The following is an 18,455-nucleotide window of genomic DNA, read 5'->3' as shown; positions in this document are numbered from 1 at the left end:
ACTTATACAATATAGTAAACTGTACCTGCTCAATAAATGTTTCCTTTGAGAAAAATCACTTTGGAAATCCAGGCCTCCTCCTTCCTCCTGTACTATACACCCTTTCCCCCAAGACAGAGGTCCTTGCTATAGGACTGGATGAAGCTCCCAGGCCCTCCGGTCTTCAGGCATTACACATTTCTGATTTCTACCATCAGTTACTTGCTAAATACACCTTACGGGAAAAGGAGGACCCCATAGCTGCTGCACTTCTTGAACTGATTTTAAGTTACTATTGATAGCACGTGCAGCTTTCCCACAATAATTAACCAATAAGTCACTCCCTTAGTTTATCAAGTATCTGTGAGTTATAAAATTCTTTTGTGACAAACTTGCACCAGGTTTAATCAGGAATATTACTGCTTCTGCCAATTAGCTTAAGCCAAATTATCTGGCCACTTATAAAAGTGAAGGAGCCCATATGAAATACCAGTATTAGGTACACTACGTCTGGTTTGACGAAGCCAGATCACTACAGTCACGTTGCTTTAAAATGTTCAGGGGCTTCCCTGGTGGCACAGTGGTTAAGAATCCGCCTGCCAATGCAGGGCACACAGGTTCGAGCCCTAGTCTGGGAAGATTTCACATGCCATGGAGCAACTAAGCCCATGTGCCACAACTACTGAGCCCATGAGCCACAACTACTGAGCCCATGTGCCACAACTACTGAAGTCCATGCGCCCTAGAGCCCGTGCTCCGCAACAAGAGTAGCCACTGCAATGAGAAGCCCACGCACCACAACGAAGGGTAGCCCCCGCTCGCCGCAACTAGAGAAAGCCCGCGCAGCAATGAAGACCCAATGCAGCCATAAATTTTTTTTTTAAGTTCACTATGAGTTAGAAAGAAGGAAATAAAATTGTCCCTTTAAATCAAAACTGCTTAATTGTATAAAACACTAAATCAGAAGAGACATCTAAAGACATCAACTGGTAACTTCAACTCATAAAATACAGCGCCTTTTAACAACTGTAAGGTTCTTTTGTTTTTTTCTCTCCCTTTGGTTTTTTTGTTTGGGAGGGTTACAGTTTAAGAATAAGCTTTCCAGTTCAATGTATTTTTTAGGTTCCCAACATAAACCCTGAAGTCTTATTTTTCACACGTGAGTAACCTTCAGTAGACTTTTATGTAACCCTCTTAAGGTCAGGTGTAGCAAAAAGTTTCCTTAAGTCACATCAGCAGTTTTCAAACTTTTTTAAAAGAAAAAAAGGCATGTCTTGCAGTGGTTCTTCCCATCCCTCCGCTGCTTTGTAAGGCAAGGGCCTCTACAAAACACCCAGGGAATGTACCTTTCAGTGCCACAATCACAATCACCACACCCCTTAAAAGCTATCATGGTTCTGGGTTCCTCCAACAATATATCTCAGTGAAGATAATCCTGCCTGAGAACTCCGAGCTCCTTTTCACTCCTGCAAGAACCTAAAACTAGGAGAGGGGCTCTGAATGGTGACCAGGAAGTCAGCCTGCGTTCACTGTGTAGCAGTTAACACGGTGAAGGTGATTTGCTGGGTGGCTCCCACTGGCAGAGATGATCCTGTCGTCAAGGTAAGTGTCACTCCTGAGGGAAGCTCCAAGTCCAAACGAGCTTTGTTTACAATATATAATTATAGAGACCTAATTTTCCAACGTCCAAGTGACCCTCAAAGAAGCCACTCTGGGAGAACACACGCACAGATAACAATGCTCCATGACTGATAACAAGGGATCCCTCTTTGGAAACAGTTTTCCAAGCTTGTGGCATTTTGAATACCCTCAAGGATGGTAAACCTCTAGCGTTTGAGGATTTGGTCATTCAAGATCAAACCTTGTAAGCCAGGTGGTATGATCAAGGTGCATACTATAGATTTTCATCAACAAAGAGAGTGACCATAGAATAATGACAAATTTTGCACAGTTCATAAACTGGCTCCAAAAGTGAGTGCAGAAAAACAAAAAGTATTCTGACCAAAAGCAACATGTTTGGACTAGTATCTACTATCTATTGGACAATTTGCAAAGCACTGTGCTACACATCACATACATTATTTCTACTGTTTCTCATGGAAGCCCTATGAGGTAGGTATTGTATCCACCTCTTACAGAGAACACAACAGTTTCAGAAAACTAAGCTGCTTGCCCCTGACCACACTGCAAGGGAGAAGCCAACCATAATATGATCCTAACCTGTCTCACGCACCAGTACAACCTGCAGGGACAAAACTTATCTCCATGTATGAAAGATCCATGTTTCCAAAGAGAAGTAGAATCACTTCATTTTATAATCACATTTAGTATCAGTGGCATCCACTGGCTGAAAAAAAAGGTCTCTAAACCATTCTTCCAGTTTACTAATTCTGCTAAAATGTCTTCAGAAATGGCATCATCAGTGAAGCTGCCCAACAAGCCCTCTGGAACAAAACACCCAGTGAAATGGGCCTTTATTTATATTTAGTGCAAAATACACTTCCAGGACTTTAGCTTGGAGCTATCCCCCTGCACGGATATGTATAACAACATTAGATTCAAGATTATCACTGTAATAGCAACAGATAGGAAACAACCTAAATGTTCCTCAGGAGCAGATTAAATAAATTATGGTATATTCATTCAGTAGAACCTTATGTAGCCAAAAAAAGGAAAGAGGTTCTTTGTTCCTTACCTACTGATATGGAATGACCTCCACTGGGGAAAACACTGTATATAGTTTGTTATCATTTGTATAATGTGTATAATTTGTATAATGTACATGTGTTTGTTCAGGCACAAAATCTTTCGCAAAAGGATACAGGAAACTAGGCAGTGCCTGACTCCAGGGAGAGGAACTAGGAGCTGAGGGACAACGCAAATCACTTTGTACTGACCCAGGGGAAAAGTTAGGTATTTAAACATTTTTCTCAATTAAAAAAAAATTATGGACTGATTATACACTTGAAAAATTACAAGAGTAATTTATGGTTGCAGAAAGAAAAACACAAAAAGTCTTCTTATTGAGAATCACTATAAAGTTATAACTTAAATACATTTTTTTAAATGTAAAAAGGCATAAAATTTCCTTTATAGACAACTTCTCATTTATCTACCATGTAATGTCAAATGTGCCTGTAATCCCATAAAATAAGTATGATTCTTATGGGAGAACAGAGCCAGATCAAATGCATCATTAGGAAAACACATGCATGCTAGACTATGAATTCTACTGAGGACAAAGGCCATTACTTTAAATACTTTTCAATTCCCCAGTGCCTGATAGGGTTCTCAGAACAGAGTTTCTTGGTTAATGAATAGCAAATTGATTTATTGGTTAAATTAGCAACTATGGAGCTTCCTGACAACAACATAAAATTAGTGGATAACTCACCAGAAACTGGCTTCTAGGTTTTCATTTTAATTACTACTTTGAAACAACATAATTTAGTACCAAAGGTTTAAACACCCAATATAATTGCTAGACTGTGAAATCAGCATTATTTATATCTCATCAGCTATACAAAACTCATCAATTTTTCTTCTGAAAACGGTAGTAGAAATCCCAAAGAATAAGGGAGAGACTACTAATTAAAGGTCATGTTTACTAATCTAGCACCATAATTCCATTCTCAGGACCTCCCAAGTGGCTGGAAGGAGGAAGGGAAGAAGTGAGGATGTTGGAAAAGTAAGGGCTGTTCTTAACTTGTGGCCCCATTTGTGCTGTAAGGCAATGCAGGGTCTAGCAAAGAAGAAAACTGCCGAGGCTGGAGATGAAAACAAAAGCTTTTGGTTCAGATGGTAAAGGAGGCCCTCAAGAACAGCAGAATCAGTTTATCCAGGAGGCAGTGCTGGAGTCGGCCTCATGAACTAGGGGGTTTCTTCTTGGCATCCACGTCCTTTTTAATTTCTTCAAGTTTTTTAGCCAGGTTTGGTATCTTTAAAGAGAAAAGAAATTATTATCATCTCCCATCTACCTAATCAATATTTTTTCATTTCTCTTCCTCTAAAGATAAATGGATTTTTTACTTTTCCTCTAAAAGAAACCTGCTCAACAGTGGTCTTTCTTAGCCTCATAACTGCCTAAGAAGGATACCAAAAGATGTAAGTTAAAAGTAGGCTCCCTCCCCAAAAGCCAGAACCTGACTTCTACTTTTATATACCCACTTAGCCCCTCAATCCAGTGCCAAGTAAAAGTTGTACATATAAACAATAAATGTGACATAAATTAACAAGCACATGACTAGAAAACCACATGACTCAAGTGAAGGTTGACAAAGGGAATTCCCTTTATCACACTAAAAGCTTCACTATAAAACAAATCAAAAGTTAGTATCATGTTTCCCTTCCTTATCTCTTTAAAATAAGCATTACCTTTTAGGATCCCCATTCATAGGCATTTGTGTCACCTGATTTTCAACTTCCCCATCTGTAAAGTGAAGCTAATACAACTCCCTACTTCACAAACCGCTGTTCTCCTTAAATGTGTTGCACTATATGAATCCACCTCCAAATTACTCAGTCATCTCTACTACTGGGTAGGGTGCTGAAAAGATTATCCAATTACAGTATCACTTCACATGATTTTCCATAGAACTGTAAGAATCTAACAGTGTTACTCTATGCTAACAAACTCAGCTCAGGATCACCATGAGACCACCTAAACTGATGGGATTTTGCACCCCTGTGGTGACAGGTTCTTCTGTGAGTTCTGTTATTTTTTCAAACAATGGAAAATCTTTCTACAAATTCAGGACTTTTTCCTCAGACCTATGGACCTTCTTTGCTGGAAGGCATACCTTACTTCAGCAAACACAAGTCACTATGTATTAGTTACCTGAAATCAAGGAAGACGTGAATATGGTCACTTACGTCATAGTTCTGAGCCAGATACATTCCCACCACGTTGCCAAGAGTAAATCCAAGCTGTAAGGATAGAACAGGAAGAGTCACACCGGAGACGGAGCTCTGTGCCATCCGATACCACACAAGACTACATGATAATATTCTCCTAAGGAGCGCAGGACAGTTATAAGACCCCGGTGTCCAGGCTAGGGCCGTGCATAGCATGAAATTCACATCTTTCTTCTATAAAATAAACACAGAAATATCCTCCCCAAAGGTCCAAGAGTATACGAAAGAATATACGGTAGCACTGAACACATCGACCTTATAAATATATGGCTGTAAGTTCTAGAAACTCAAGCCAAAATTCCGATTTTTGTTGTTAAAAGCCAGTTTATTTTTATTTTTTTGGTTTTGAGATTTGTTATTTCTTGCTACATCAAGTAAAAAGTATTCAATTTTAAAAAGCATTCGGCTAAATCGTAGGATCTTAGAAAATGAAGGGACCTTCACAGTTCAATCTCTGAGGCACCTGAGGCCTAGGACAGGGCCATTCATAACAGGAGCACAGGACAACCTAAATTAGATTCACACTCAAACACTAAAATATACAGTGACATAAAGCAGGAAGCTGACATGCAACTGAGACAGCACATGGTTCCGCACTGTGCCCTGGGAGGAGTCTAAGGGGCAGGGCACTTAAGACCTGCAGAGAACACAGGTCCCCTACCATCTTTTAATCAGTGACAAGACAGACGGGCACGATGTTTAGAGAACTGTAAACGTTTATCCCACTGGGTGACTTTTCCCGAACAAAAACTGTTTCATGAAAATGTAAAGCACTCCCTTCACACCAAAAGAGTTTCAGAGTTCCTTAAGGTTGGAGTTTTAACGATGATCTATTATTTCCTGGGTTTTATCCCCAATAATTAGAAATCTCCAACTGAACGCCTAACTTCTAATTTTATAAATTTGAACTGGCATCTGATTTTTTAATCATTTTTTTAAATCAGTGTCGCTCCTATTCAATACACAGCAGAGGTTAAAAGAGAAAAACAAAGCGCAGCACTTAACACTAATGGTCATACGTGGTGTGGTCGAATCGCCTTCAAGTTGGAGAACAGAGAACAAGTTGGAGAACTTCAGAATACAGCTGGATCCTTAATAAGTTTTAAGCTTTTAAGCTTACTAAGCTTTAAACACCAAAAGCATAATTTAAATAGGTTTGTTGTACGTTAAGAAGCATAAAAGAGGCTATCAAGTCTAATCATAGACCATTTTCTGATCATTTGATTAATCAAACATATCTTGTGAATATTTTTGCCAATGTGCACCAAGAAGCAAAATGATTTTTTTCACTCCTATGGGTTGAAACCAGGCAGTCAGAGGTTTTCCAAATCCAGAAAGAGTATTAAATTTGCTTAAAAGAAGAGGGGAAAAAATCATCTAAGAATGTTAGCTCTAACACCAAACAGAAAGAACAGAGGGTTGAAAAATTTCAAGAAAAATAAATTAGAGTTCTGGTTCTACCACTGTCTAGCTGTGTACCTTTAGGCATGACACTTAACCTCCTTGGCGCTCTGCCGATCTGAGTTTCCTGATTTATAAAACATTATACTAACAATGCTCCTTCTAGCTCCAACATTCTAGGGTTCTTGGTTCTTACCACGTATGTCTCAAAATAAATATGGCATATCTAATGTGTCTTCAGTTTGGCAATTTCACGAGGCATCAGGGCACATGAAAAAAATAGCAGTTATTTTAAAACACAAAACAAAAACCATGGGTCTCTAGACAAGTCATATCCAATTCCAGTTTCAGAATATTGCTAGGTCTACCGATGGGATACTGCAAAATCCCATAAACAACATGAGAGAAATGGACACATGAAGAGAAATGTGAGGAAAATGCATGACACCAGAAAAGCATTTATATGTTGTTCATGGGATACTCAATAGACAAGTTTAGACAGGTAAAAAATTTTAATCTGGATAAATAAAGGATCTCAAAAAATAAAATCTAAATCTGAGGAACAGGGACTCAGTCTGAGAAGTTAGACTGGAGCCAGAGTACAAAACGTCTCGAATGAGTCTGAAGCCTCTCTGCAGGCCAAGAATGCTTAACCTCCTCCAGGCCAAGACCTGGAAGCCTCCTCAGTGGTCCATCCGGATGGCTGGATGCTATCACCATGGTCTTCCTCCACATCACATGGTCCCCCCAGAGTACTCCCTGCAGAGAAGATAGCGCAGAAGGAAGGGAAATGCCTTCTTCCCAAGTTCAACACTAAATACATCACTATTATGTCCTCTCTGCCGTCATTTTGAGACTTTAGGAATACGTAGCTTCTTCTCACCAACATATTGGGGACAATAAATGGTAAAACACCAGAAGTTTGCGGACTGAGGAGTAACATGAGCGAAGTAATGCAGAGAACAAACAGGTGAAAAGAAATCTGAAAAAAATCCTCCCAAATACATCCGGCCTCCAAAGGTTTTGATTAAAGGATTACAGTCCCTTATATTCTGAAAATCAATTTCATATCCAGCCCTGTGAAAAGATTATAAAATGGTCTCTATCTTAAAGAATTTATATGATGTATAGAAAGAAAAGCTACATGTAAGTAAAATAGTTATATAACAACAGAAAGCAGCACCCAGCACAGGACCTTGAATGTAATAGATGCATGAAAAACCAGAACTGAGTCATGCATTAAGTAACAAAAAGAGTGATACAGAAGTGATTCTTTTAAGAAACCATACCTGAAAGAGATTGGTGTACCTCAACTTGTTATTAAAGGCTCTAAAGATGCTGAGGAAGTGTTAAAATTTAAACTGGAAAGGGACATGACTGTGGAGAATAAACCCTTACATTTATGGTCATGTGATTTTCAACAAGGGTGCTAAGACATCCAATGGGGAAAGAATGCTGGGACAACTGGATATCCACATGCAAAAGAATGAAGTTGGACCCCTACTTTACATCATAAACAAAACTTAACTCAAAATGGATCAAAGACCTAAATGTAAGACTTAAGACTGTAAATCTCTTAGGAGAAAACATACAAGTAAATCTTCATGATCTTGGGGTAGGCGATGGTTTCTTAGATATGACACCAAAAGCACAAGTAACAAAAGAAAAAAATAGATAAATTTGATTTTATCAAAATTTAAAACATTTGTGTTTCAAAGAATACCAACAAGAGGGCTTCCCTGGTGGCGCAGTGGTTGAGAGTCCGCCTGCCGATGCAGGGGACACGGGTTCGTGCCCCGGTCCGGGAAGATCCCACATGCCGCGGAGCGGCTGGGCCCGTGAGCCATGGCCGCTGGGCCTGCGCGTCCGGAGCCTGTGCTCCGCAATGCGAGAGGCCACAACAGTGAGAGAGGCCCGTGTACCGCAAAAAAAAAAAAGAATACCAACAAGAAAGTGAAGAGAACCCACAGAATGAAATAAATATGTGCAAATCATATATCTGATAAGGGACTTGTACCTAGAATACATAAGGAATTCTTATGACTGAATGATAAAAAGACAACCCAATTTTAAAACAAGCAAATGATTTGATTTGTCTATTCAAATGATTTGAATAGACACTTCTCCAAAGAAGATATACAAATAAACAGCCAACAAACACATGAAAACATCATTAGTCATTAAGGAAATGCAGATCAAAACCACAATGAGGTGTCTCATCGCACCCACTAGGACGACTTAAATCCAAAAGATGTATAAGTGTTGGCAAGGATATGGAGAACCTTCATACATTGCTGGTGGGAATGTAAAATGATGTAGCCACTTTGAAAAAGTCTTGCAAATCCTCAAAAAGCTGAGCACAGAATTACCAGCTGACGCAGCAATTCCACTTTAGGGTATATAACCAAGAAAACTGAAACATGTACCTACACAAAAACTACATGAATGTTCATAGCAAGATTATTTATAACAGCCAAAAGGTGGAAACAACCCAAATGTCCATCAACTGGTGAATGAATTAACAAAATGTGGCATATTCACACAATGTAATAATAATCAACCATAAAAAGGAATGAAGTCCTGATTCATGCTACAACATGGATAAACCTTGAAAACATTACGCCAAGTGAGAGGCAGTCAGAAAAGACCACATATTGTATGATTTAACTTAAAGGAAATGTCCAGAATAGGCAAATCCAGAGAGACACAAAATAAATTAGTGGTTGTCCAGGGTTAGGTGTGAGAGGAATGAGAAATGAATGCTAATGGTATGGAGTTTCTTTGTGGGGGGCAATAAAATATTAGATATAAAAATTAGATAGTGGTGATGCTTGCACAACTCTGTGAACATATTAAAAAACCACTAAATCCTACACTTTAAATGGGTGAATTGTATGATATGTGAACTAACTGTATCTCAAGACTATTAAAAAAAAAAAAAACAGTAAGATTTGGGACTTCCAGGGCTTCCCTGGTGGCGCAGTGGTTGAGAATCTGCCTGCCAATACAGGGGACACGGGTTCGAGCCTTGGTCTGCGAAGATCCCACATGCTGCAGAGCAACTAAGCCCGTGCACCACAACTACTGAGCCTGTGCTCTAAAGCCTGCAAGCCACAACTCCTGAGCCCACGTGCCACATCTACTGAGCCCACGTGCCACAACTACTGAAGTCTGTGTGCCTAGAGCCCGTGCTCCGCAAGAAAAGCCACTGCAATGAGAAGCCCACGCACAACGAAGAGTAGCCCCCACTCACTGCAACTAGAGAAAGCCCGCGCACAGCAACAAAGACCCAAGACAGCCAAAAATAAAATTATAAATTTATTTTTTTTAAAAAGTCCATGTGTGTTACAATGTGTAAGAATATTGGAAAGCACTGAGATGCAGTACCCAAAAGCCGAGGGAGGAGGGATTAAAGAGGTGATTAAGAGTACCAGGTGCTGCTGCTCTGAGAGATAAGAAAAGCAATGCATTACCCCAGTAACAGTACAACAGGCAGTGTACACAAGCCACGAGCAGTGCCCATCATATCAGGTTTCCCTTTAAAAGCTTCAAAAGTTTCCTTACACCAAACTGGCTAAACCATGCTGCAATTAAGGAAGCTACTGCAGTGCAAGCAAGGGGAAAGACGCAGCAGGACCACAGGAGCAAGTTTCGTTACAGGGATGATGGGCAAATATTTTAATCCAAGAAGAAATGAACAATGAAAAGAAGACACAAGTAACACAATCAGGTGCAGTGGTTTTCAAATACTGTTCCAGGAAATGACAACTGCAGAAAACGTCTTGGAGGGTTCCAAAATGGGTGATGACAGCGCACCCTCCAAGATATTTAACTTGTGACTATCCCGTCACTTCCAAAACCTGTTCCATCACTACCCTTCTGAGGAAAACTGATCCCCATTCCTGAGAAGAAACTCAGAGTACAACTGATACCTTGCCAAAGAGAAACTGAACAATATCTGAGCCCTTACTGTCATTGTTTCAAGTACTTTAATGTATTAAGTCATTTTTAATCCTCACAATAAAACCATGAAGTAGGCTCCCATTTTCAGATGTGGAAACTGAAGCATAAAGAATTTAAATAACTTGCCCAAGTTCCCACTGCTTAAAAATGATGATTCAAAGGCAGGAGTCTGATTCTGGAATCTGACCTCTCAAGCACTAGGACATGATGGCTGGCCACAGGTTAAAAGCTCGAGGAGATCTTAGGGATCATCTACATCAACCCCATTGTTTTATAGATGAAATGGCTGAAAGCAAGGAGAAAGATTCGCCCAAGTTCAAATGAGCTGGTGAATCATTTGACAGAGTTAGAATCAAGGTAAAGTAATGTTATCACTTCTTTCAACAAATGCAATGAGGAGGTGGGAGAACATCCATGTTACTTCTGAGCTAGGAATTTAATGAATGCCTTCGGCATCTCTCCTTAAATGCTGAGAATTCTGAATTTGCATATCAGTCACATCCATATTCATACACAGCAAAAAGTTTATTTCAAAACCAAATAAAGTCACTCTGCAAAGGTACTTAGAAAGTTAAGTGTAAATGAATCCATGTGCTTCCTCCCAGTTATCAATGAGCTACGGCTGTACAGGAGACTCAATTACATCATCTCACACTTTGGGGCTGACACTGTTTTTAACCTGAGTGTTTCCTACAACCATATGGCAGTAATTATTTCTATTGACTCCTAAGCTAATACCCAGTTAGGACACTGGAGAAACTTCCAGAAGCAGAGGTGTAGCCATGTCTTGTTTAGGCAGTTTACGTCCAGGATACTCTTTCCGGCCTAGAGATTGAAAAATTAATTACCATCTCAAAAAGGACAGAGGGGCACTTTTTCTTCTTTAATCTCTTTCATAAAGAACGTAACGTTTGGGAAAGTATCTTATCCCAAGAGCACTCAATTTCCATCGGCCACCTGGAAGGTATTAGAATACCTGCCTCTTATCAGAATCAGAATTTAAATATCCAGTTTTGAAGGCACGAAAACCTGGAAGAAAGACTTTCACCTGGAAGTTTGGCAAGTCCTCCTGAAACCTTCAACCAGGCAATCTTTGAAACACACTGGGGCCTTGCCAGAAAACCCGCTTTTAACTGTAGTAAAGACGCATGAAAAATAATTTGTTTACTCATGGTAACAGTCGTTTTACCCAAGAGTGAGCATTTTGGAAAAATTATTTGTACACCAGGGCCTGACTCAGGCCAGCAACCAGCCATCCTCCGTCTGGAAGCTATAATAGGTCTGATGAGGGCTCCCCAGGCCTCTAATTCTGGCGGTTTACTCCTTTAGAGTTTATTCCTGGCCCTCCTAGGTTTTCAAAGACGCCAACCAGCAGGGCTCTAAGTCGACGGGGTATGCGTCTACGTCAGGGGGTGGCAGGGCAGAAAAAGCCATTAAGGACCCCGGGAGCCTTAACTCGAGGAGTACACAAAGCACGCGGGCACGTCATAGAAGAGCTGTGAAAACGCACGCTCTGACCCCTCAAAAGTTTTAGGGACTTGAAGGGCGGCAGAAAAATGCCGGCCAACGGACTTGGGTGAGGCAGAAACAAAACCCCGCAGCCCACCCCGGCAGGCGACTAGCAGGCGCGGGGGCAGTGGGACCCGAGGGACCCTCGCTCCGGGATCCCAACTCGCTCCTCGGCAGCTCCACTCACCAGGAACTGGAGCATAGTGTCGGCAAGGAGGACGTGTAGGTCAGCTGCACCTCCGTGGGCCGTCCGAGAGTGCCTCCCCCGGCACGACGGGCGGAGCCCGCGGCCGACTTCCGGTTCACGCCCCGCTCCGCCCCTTTGGCGCCTTCCGCCTCGCCTCACCCGGAAGTGGCTCCTGGCGCCCCCCCTGGCGGAGCTCCTCGGGATCACCTCCTGAACTGACCGCCCGGCGCGAGCGTGCGGGGTCGGGTAGGATCAAGTTCCAAGCCCCAAGCCGGGCTTGAATTAGCTTTGAACATTCAGATTCCAGGGCCCAGTCCTCAAATCCCGCTTCTGTAAAGCTGGGTCGGGGCCCAGGAATCTATATTATTAACCGGCATCGCCACACTTATGATGCACAGCCAGTCTTAGAACTCCCTGACCTAGAAGGATCACAGGAGGCGGTGGTTCCCATCCCCACGTGCAAAGTGAATCACCTGTGGAGCTTTTGCGATATACTCCACTGGGGCCCCACGCAGAGTTGTATTTTTCAAAAGCTCCACAGATATGCTGTGTAACCTTCGTTGAGGATCTGTGATAGAGGTTAAGTAGTAAGATGGAGGCCTTTGGAGTCTGGCACAGCTGGGTGCAATTCATGACTGCCGTGCACTTCCTGGGGCAGCCAGAAACGAGTTACTTAACCTCCCTGAAGTTTGCTTTTCTTCAGTGTAAATGGGGCTAGCACCAGCTCCCTTGCTGAATTGTAGGGGGATCAAATGAGACAAGGTAAGGGATCCATAAATGCTTGTCATGTGTCGACTGTGGACAGTGAGCTCTGGAAGACCTCTTCCTGGCCTCTCTGCACACAGAGCTGCCACCTCCTACTCCTGGTCTTCGAATCCCTCTACAACCTCCATCAACACACACACTTACAAAGTAAGACCACCGTCTTCTCTTTGCTCTCAGCCTTTTGAATTCACCCTTATCTGCTATATTAAGTAGAACTCTGGTTTCAAATAATAAAAACAAAATCATATTAGCTTAAAGCAAATGAGAGTGTATTATACAGTAGACAACAGGAGGAATAGGAAAGCTATTAGGAATTAAGCAGCATTTTCTCTCCATTTCTGCCCTTCTCCATACATCTGTCTCATTGTTCTCTTTCTTTGCTTTACGTTTCTTTTCTGCTTTCCAGAATATGGCCACTGTTACTTAAATTTACTCATTAAATGGTCCATCCAATAGAAAGACTGGATCACTCTTTCATTACTATTTTCAAATACCTGGGAAAGGAACAATGATTGGTGTCAGTTGCTTTCCAATCAACTGTAACTAGAAGGGACAGGGTCTCTTTGAACTAAAGTGGCTGCCAAGAGGAAGGAGATGCTGGTAGATGGCTGTAACACACTCTACTTTCCAATATGTCTAGGTTAAAACTTGAGTCAGTCAAATCTTGACCAGGGCTTCTCAAAATTAATGTGCACTCAGATAACCTGGGGATCTTGTTAAACTGCAGATTCTAATTCAACATATCTGAGTTGGGTCCTGAGAGTCAGTATTTCTACTAAGCTCCTAAGAGATGCTGCTACTAGTGGTCTGTGAACCATGCTTTGAGTTACAAGACACCAGACTATAAGCTACATGAGGGTGAGGACTTTATTTGGTTCACAACTCCATTCCTAGTGCCCAGAAAGTGAACACAATATTTATTGAAATTCCTTGTATAAAACCTTGTCCCTGAGTGGGGCTTCCCTGGTGGCACAGTGGTTGAGAATCTGCTTGCCAAGGCAGGGGACACGGGTTCGAGCCCTGGTCTGGGAGGATCCCACATGCCGCGGAGCAATTAGGCCCGTGAGCCACAACTACTGAGCCTGCGCGACTGGAGCTTGTGCTCCGCAGCGAGAGGCCGCGATAGTGAGAGGCCTGTGCACCGCGATGAAGAGTGGCCCCCGCTTGCCACAACTAGAGAAAGCCCTCGCACAGAAACGAAAACCCAACACAGCAAAAATAAATAAAATTAATAAACTCCTACCCCCAACATCTTAAAAAAAAAAAAACCTGTCTCCTTCTTACAGATAAAGCCTTAAATGAAGTCTGGCTTTTCCCCTAAGGCCTTTCCAAAGGCTCTCTCTCCATAACCCCAAATAACCACGAGGCATGGAAAAGGCAGGATTCTTTGACTACTTTCAGGTTATTACTTTTTTTTTTTTTTTTTAGAAGATGTTGGGGGTAGGAGTTTATTAATTAATTTATTTTTGCTGTGTTGTGTCTTCGTTTCTGTGTGAGGGCTTTCTCCAGTTGTGGCAGGCGGGGGCCACTCTTCATCACGGTGTGCAGGCCTCTCACTACGGCGGCCTCTCTTGTTGCAGAGCACAGGCTCCAGACGCGCAGGCTCAGTAGTTGTGGCTCACGGGCCTAGTTGCTCCGTGGCATGTGGGATCCTCCCAGACCAGGGCTCGAACCCGTGTCCCCTGCATTAGCAGGCAGATTCTCAACCACTGCGCCACCAGGGAAGCCCCAGGTTATTACTTAAATGTTCTCATATTTTAAAAACCGCCTTTAAAATTCACATCTTCCCTCTATCCCTTCACAATGCCTTAACTTATTGACTTCCTAGGCAGTCCCCCCATTCACTGAAGGTTTGGCATCTAACAGCCTTCCATTCAGTCCCAAGCTATCATCATCATGGGTGACTTCAAAGGCCATGAACACTTGTATGTTCAAAGAATCCTTACCTCTAATGACTTTGATCCTCACACCACTTCAGCAATCCACCATCATGTTCATAACCCACACTTTGTCACCTCCTGGACCTGCTCCACCTGTGAAGTATTACATTCCAAAATCCTACCTTCTATCCTATCAACTCTTTGACCTTAGCCAGATGTCCAGTCTCTCAGCTGTTCCATATTCTCACAAGCTATGAGCTTCCTCCTGGCTTCACCCTTTTCTATCTGGTCTAAACCCCCAAGAGATCAGAACTTCAATCAAGGACAATTAGCCTCAAATTTCATATCCATTGCCATTCTGTGATACTTGCCTTTCAAAATTTTAATTCTTGATCAGTCTGCCTTTTTCAGTTCCATACCAGTGATTCTGAGCATCAAATGCGTATAACATGGATCATTCAACAAATGATATGGATCTAATGAGGTTCACTGTTATTTTTCCACCTGGAAAAAATAATGTTGGGTTCCTACTTCACACTTTACACATAAATAAGTTACAGATAAATAACAACCTAAACAAAACAAAGCAAAACAAAAAGAAATATTAAAATCACTAAAAAGGGAGAAATTCTTTTATAATTTCCAAATTTGAAGGTTTTTCACATGACCCACATGGTACAAAACCCAGAAGCCATAAAAGAAAAGACTGATAAAATCAACTACATACAAATAAAAAATTTTCTGTATGGCAGAAAGGAAGAGAGAGAGAGAAAGAGAAAGGAAGAAAAACATTATTTGTAAAATAAGTGACAAGGCCTAATTTTCTTTATGTAAAGAGCTCCCACAATTCATTGAGACCAACAATCCAATAAAATGTGGTCAAAGGACATGAACAGCTCATAGAAAAGGAAATACAAATGGCTCAAACATATGGAAAGATACTCAGTGACGTTCACACTAAGAGAAATGTAAATTACTACCATAATGAGGTGTCATTTTTCTCCTGATTAGCAAAAATCAAAAAGCTTGATTATACAATGTATTGGAAAAAGTAGGGAAACAGGCATAGCTATACAGTACTAATGGGGATACAAATTTTTGTTGGTGGTGGGTTTTTTTTTGGCTGTGTTGGGTCTTCGTTGCTGCGCGTGAGCTTTCTCTAGTTGCGGTGAGCAGGGGCTACTCTTCGTTGCGGTGTGTGGGCTTCTCATTGCGGTGGCTTCTCTTGTTGCAGAGCACGGGCTGTAGGCGCATGGGCTTCAGTAGTTGTGGCTCACAGGCTCCAGAGCACAGGCTCAGTAGTTGTGGTGCACAGGCTTAGTTATCCCGCAGCATGTGGGATCTTCCAGGATCAGGGCTCGAACCTGTGTCCCTTCATTGTAGGCGGATTCTTAACCACTGAAGCACCAGGGAAGTCTGGAAACAAATTGTTAAAAACTTCTGTGGAGGACAATTTGGCCAAAACTATCAGAAGTGTAAATGAGCATATCCTTTATCTCAGCAATCGCATGAACTTGTGTATATTCAAAAACATTCATCGTGGCAAAAAAAAAAAAAAAAGGAATGTTAATAAGTAACTGAGTAAATCATGCTATATACATACACTGAAATACTGTGTGTATATGTGTGTTTGTGAGAGAGACAGAAAGAAAGGGAGAGGTTTTATATGTGTTGATATAGAAAGATCTTCAGTATAAGTGGAAAAAAACAAAGTGTTAGTATGGCAAATAGAAAAAGAAGAAAGAAACATCATTTGTACCTATGACAAGGGACTAATTCCTTTATATAAAGAACTCCTACATATCTGAGGCATATGACAGAGGCAATATGACCGACTGGTGAGAAAGCATGGGCTATTCAATGAATCATAAAAAGAAAACTGATTATCCACATGGGAAAAAAGTAAGTAAAGTAAAACTAGATCATGCACATCCACATGCAAAAAAATGAATCTAGACACAGACCCTTCACCAAAATTAATCAAAATGGATCACAGACCTAAATATATAACACAAAACTATAAAACTCCTAGGAGATAACATAGGAGAAAACCTAGATAACCTTAGGTATAGTGGTGCCTTTTTCAATACAACACCAAACACACAATCCATGAAAAGACATTATCAACAGAGATAGAAGACAAGCCATAAACTGGGAGAAAACATTCGCAAAAGATGAATCTGATACAGGACTGTTATCCAAAATACACAAAGAACTTTAAAACTCAACAATAAGAAAACAAACAACCTGATTTTAAAATGGACCAAAGACCTTTACAGACACCTCACCAAAGAAGATATACAGATGGCAAATAAACATATGAAAAGATGCTTCACATCATATGTCATCAGGGAAATGCAAATTAAAACAACAATGAGATATCACTACACATCAATTAGAATGGCCAAAATCCAGATCACTGATAGCAGCACCAAATGCTGGAGAGGATGTGGAACAATAGGAACTCTCATACACTGTTGGTGGGAATGCAAAATGGTACAGCCACTTTGGAACAGTTTAGTGGTTTCTTACAAAACTAAACATACTCTCATATGATCCAGCAATCGTGCTCCTTGGTATTTACCCAAAGGAGTTGAAAACTTATGTCCACACAAAAACCTGCACGTGGATGTTTACAGCAGCTTGGATCATAATTGCCAAAACTTGGAAACAACCAGGATGTCCTTCAGTAGGTGAATGCATAAGTAAACTGGTATATCCAGATAACGGAATACTATTCAGTGCTTAAAAGAAAAAAAAAAAAGAGCTATCAAGCCACGAAAAGACATGGAGGAAGCTTAAATGCACATTACTAAGTGAAAGAAGCTAATCTGAAAAGGCTACTTACTATATGATTCCAACTATATGACATTCTGCAAAAGGTAACTATATGACATTATGTAGACAATAAAAAGGTCATTGGTTGCCAGGGCGGGTGGAGAAATGATTAGGCATAGGCAAATCGCGGAGGATTTTTAGAGCAGTGAAAATACGATGTACAATGTTACAATGAAGGACATATGTCATTATACATTTGTCCAAACCCATAGAATGTACAACACCAAGAGTGAACCCTAAGATAAAGACCATGGACTTCAACTGGTTATGATGTGTCAGTGTAGGATGTAGGAACATCCTTGGTAAAAATGTACCTGGTGAGTGATGTTGATAACAGAGGAGACTATGCAGGTGTAGCTATAGGGAGTATTTGGGAAATCTCTGTATCTTCCTCTTAATTTTGTTGTAAAACAAAAATTGCTCTTGGGGCTTCCCTGGTGGTGCAGTGGTTGAGAGTCCGCCTGCCGATGCAGGGGACACGGGTTCGTGCCCCGGTCTGGGAAGATCCCGCATGCCACGGAGCGGCTGGGCCCGAGCCATGGCTGCTGAGCTTGCACGTCCGGAGCCTGTGCTCCGCAACAGGAGAGGCCACAACAGTGAGAGGCCCGCGTACCGCAAAAAAAAAAAAAAAAAAAATTGCTCTTAAAAAAAGTATGACAATTGGAAGTGTTATCAATGGTGTGGACGAACAGGAGCCCTCACCCTATGGGTAGGAGAAAATTGGTATGACCCCTAAGAAAAATACTGCAATGTCTAGTGAAATTGAAGCATTTAATCTCCAACTCAGGATTTCCATTTCTAGTTGCATAATCCAGAGGAGCCCTCTTATATGTATGATAATCATTATTGCAGCACTGCTGGTAATAGCAAAATATTGGGAACTTAAACATCTACCAGCTCACCAATAGTAGAATGAATAAATTAGGGTATTTGTAAAATGCAATACTATAATTCCATAAGTATAATAAATGAGCATGAGGGATTATCAAAAATACAATGTTAAACAAAATAAACAAAAA

At 41.2% G+C, this 18,455-nt stretch overlaps 1 protein-coding gene across 1 annotated transcript; it reads right to left on the bottom strand.

Annotated features, from left to right (window-relative positions):
- Positions 1-3,380: 3,380 nt before the first annotated feature.
- STMP1 (short transmembrane mitochondrial protein 1) lies at positions 3,381-12,058 on the bottom strand. The gene is made up of 3 exons (XM_060108020.1): positions 11,954-12,058; positions 4,852-4,905; positions 3,381-3,917 (listed from the first exon to the last, which is right to left on the bottom strand). Exons 1-3 carry the CDS (start codon positions 11,966-11,968, stop codon positions 3,843-3,845), a joined length of 144 nt encoding a protein of 47 aa, XP_059964003.1. The 5' UTR covers positions 11,969-12,058; the 3' UTR covers positions 3,381-3,842.
- Positions 12,059-18,455: the final 6,397 nt, after the last annotated feature.

Source organism: Mesoplodon densirostris, chromosome 9 (genome assembly GCF_025265405.1).
Source record: "Mesoplodon densirostris isolate mMesDen1 chromosome 9, mMesDen1 primary haplotype, whole genome shotgun sequence".
Taxonomy (NCBI): Eukaryota; Metazoa; Chordata; class Mammalia; order Artiodactyla; family Ziphiidae; genus Mesoplodon; species Mesoplodon densirostris.
The sequence above is the reverse complement of the archived record's forward strand: the minus strand, read 5'-3'. Positions and strand labels throughout refer to the sequence as shown.

Coding starts and splice junctions, on each gene's coding strand:
- STMP1 (XM_060108020.1), bottom strand. Junction 3,918..4,851: donor ATCTGGCTCAGAACTATGAC/GTAAGTGACCAT, acceptor TTCTCTTTAAAG/ATACCAAACCTGGCTAAAAA.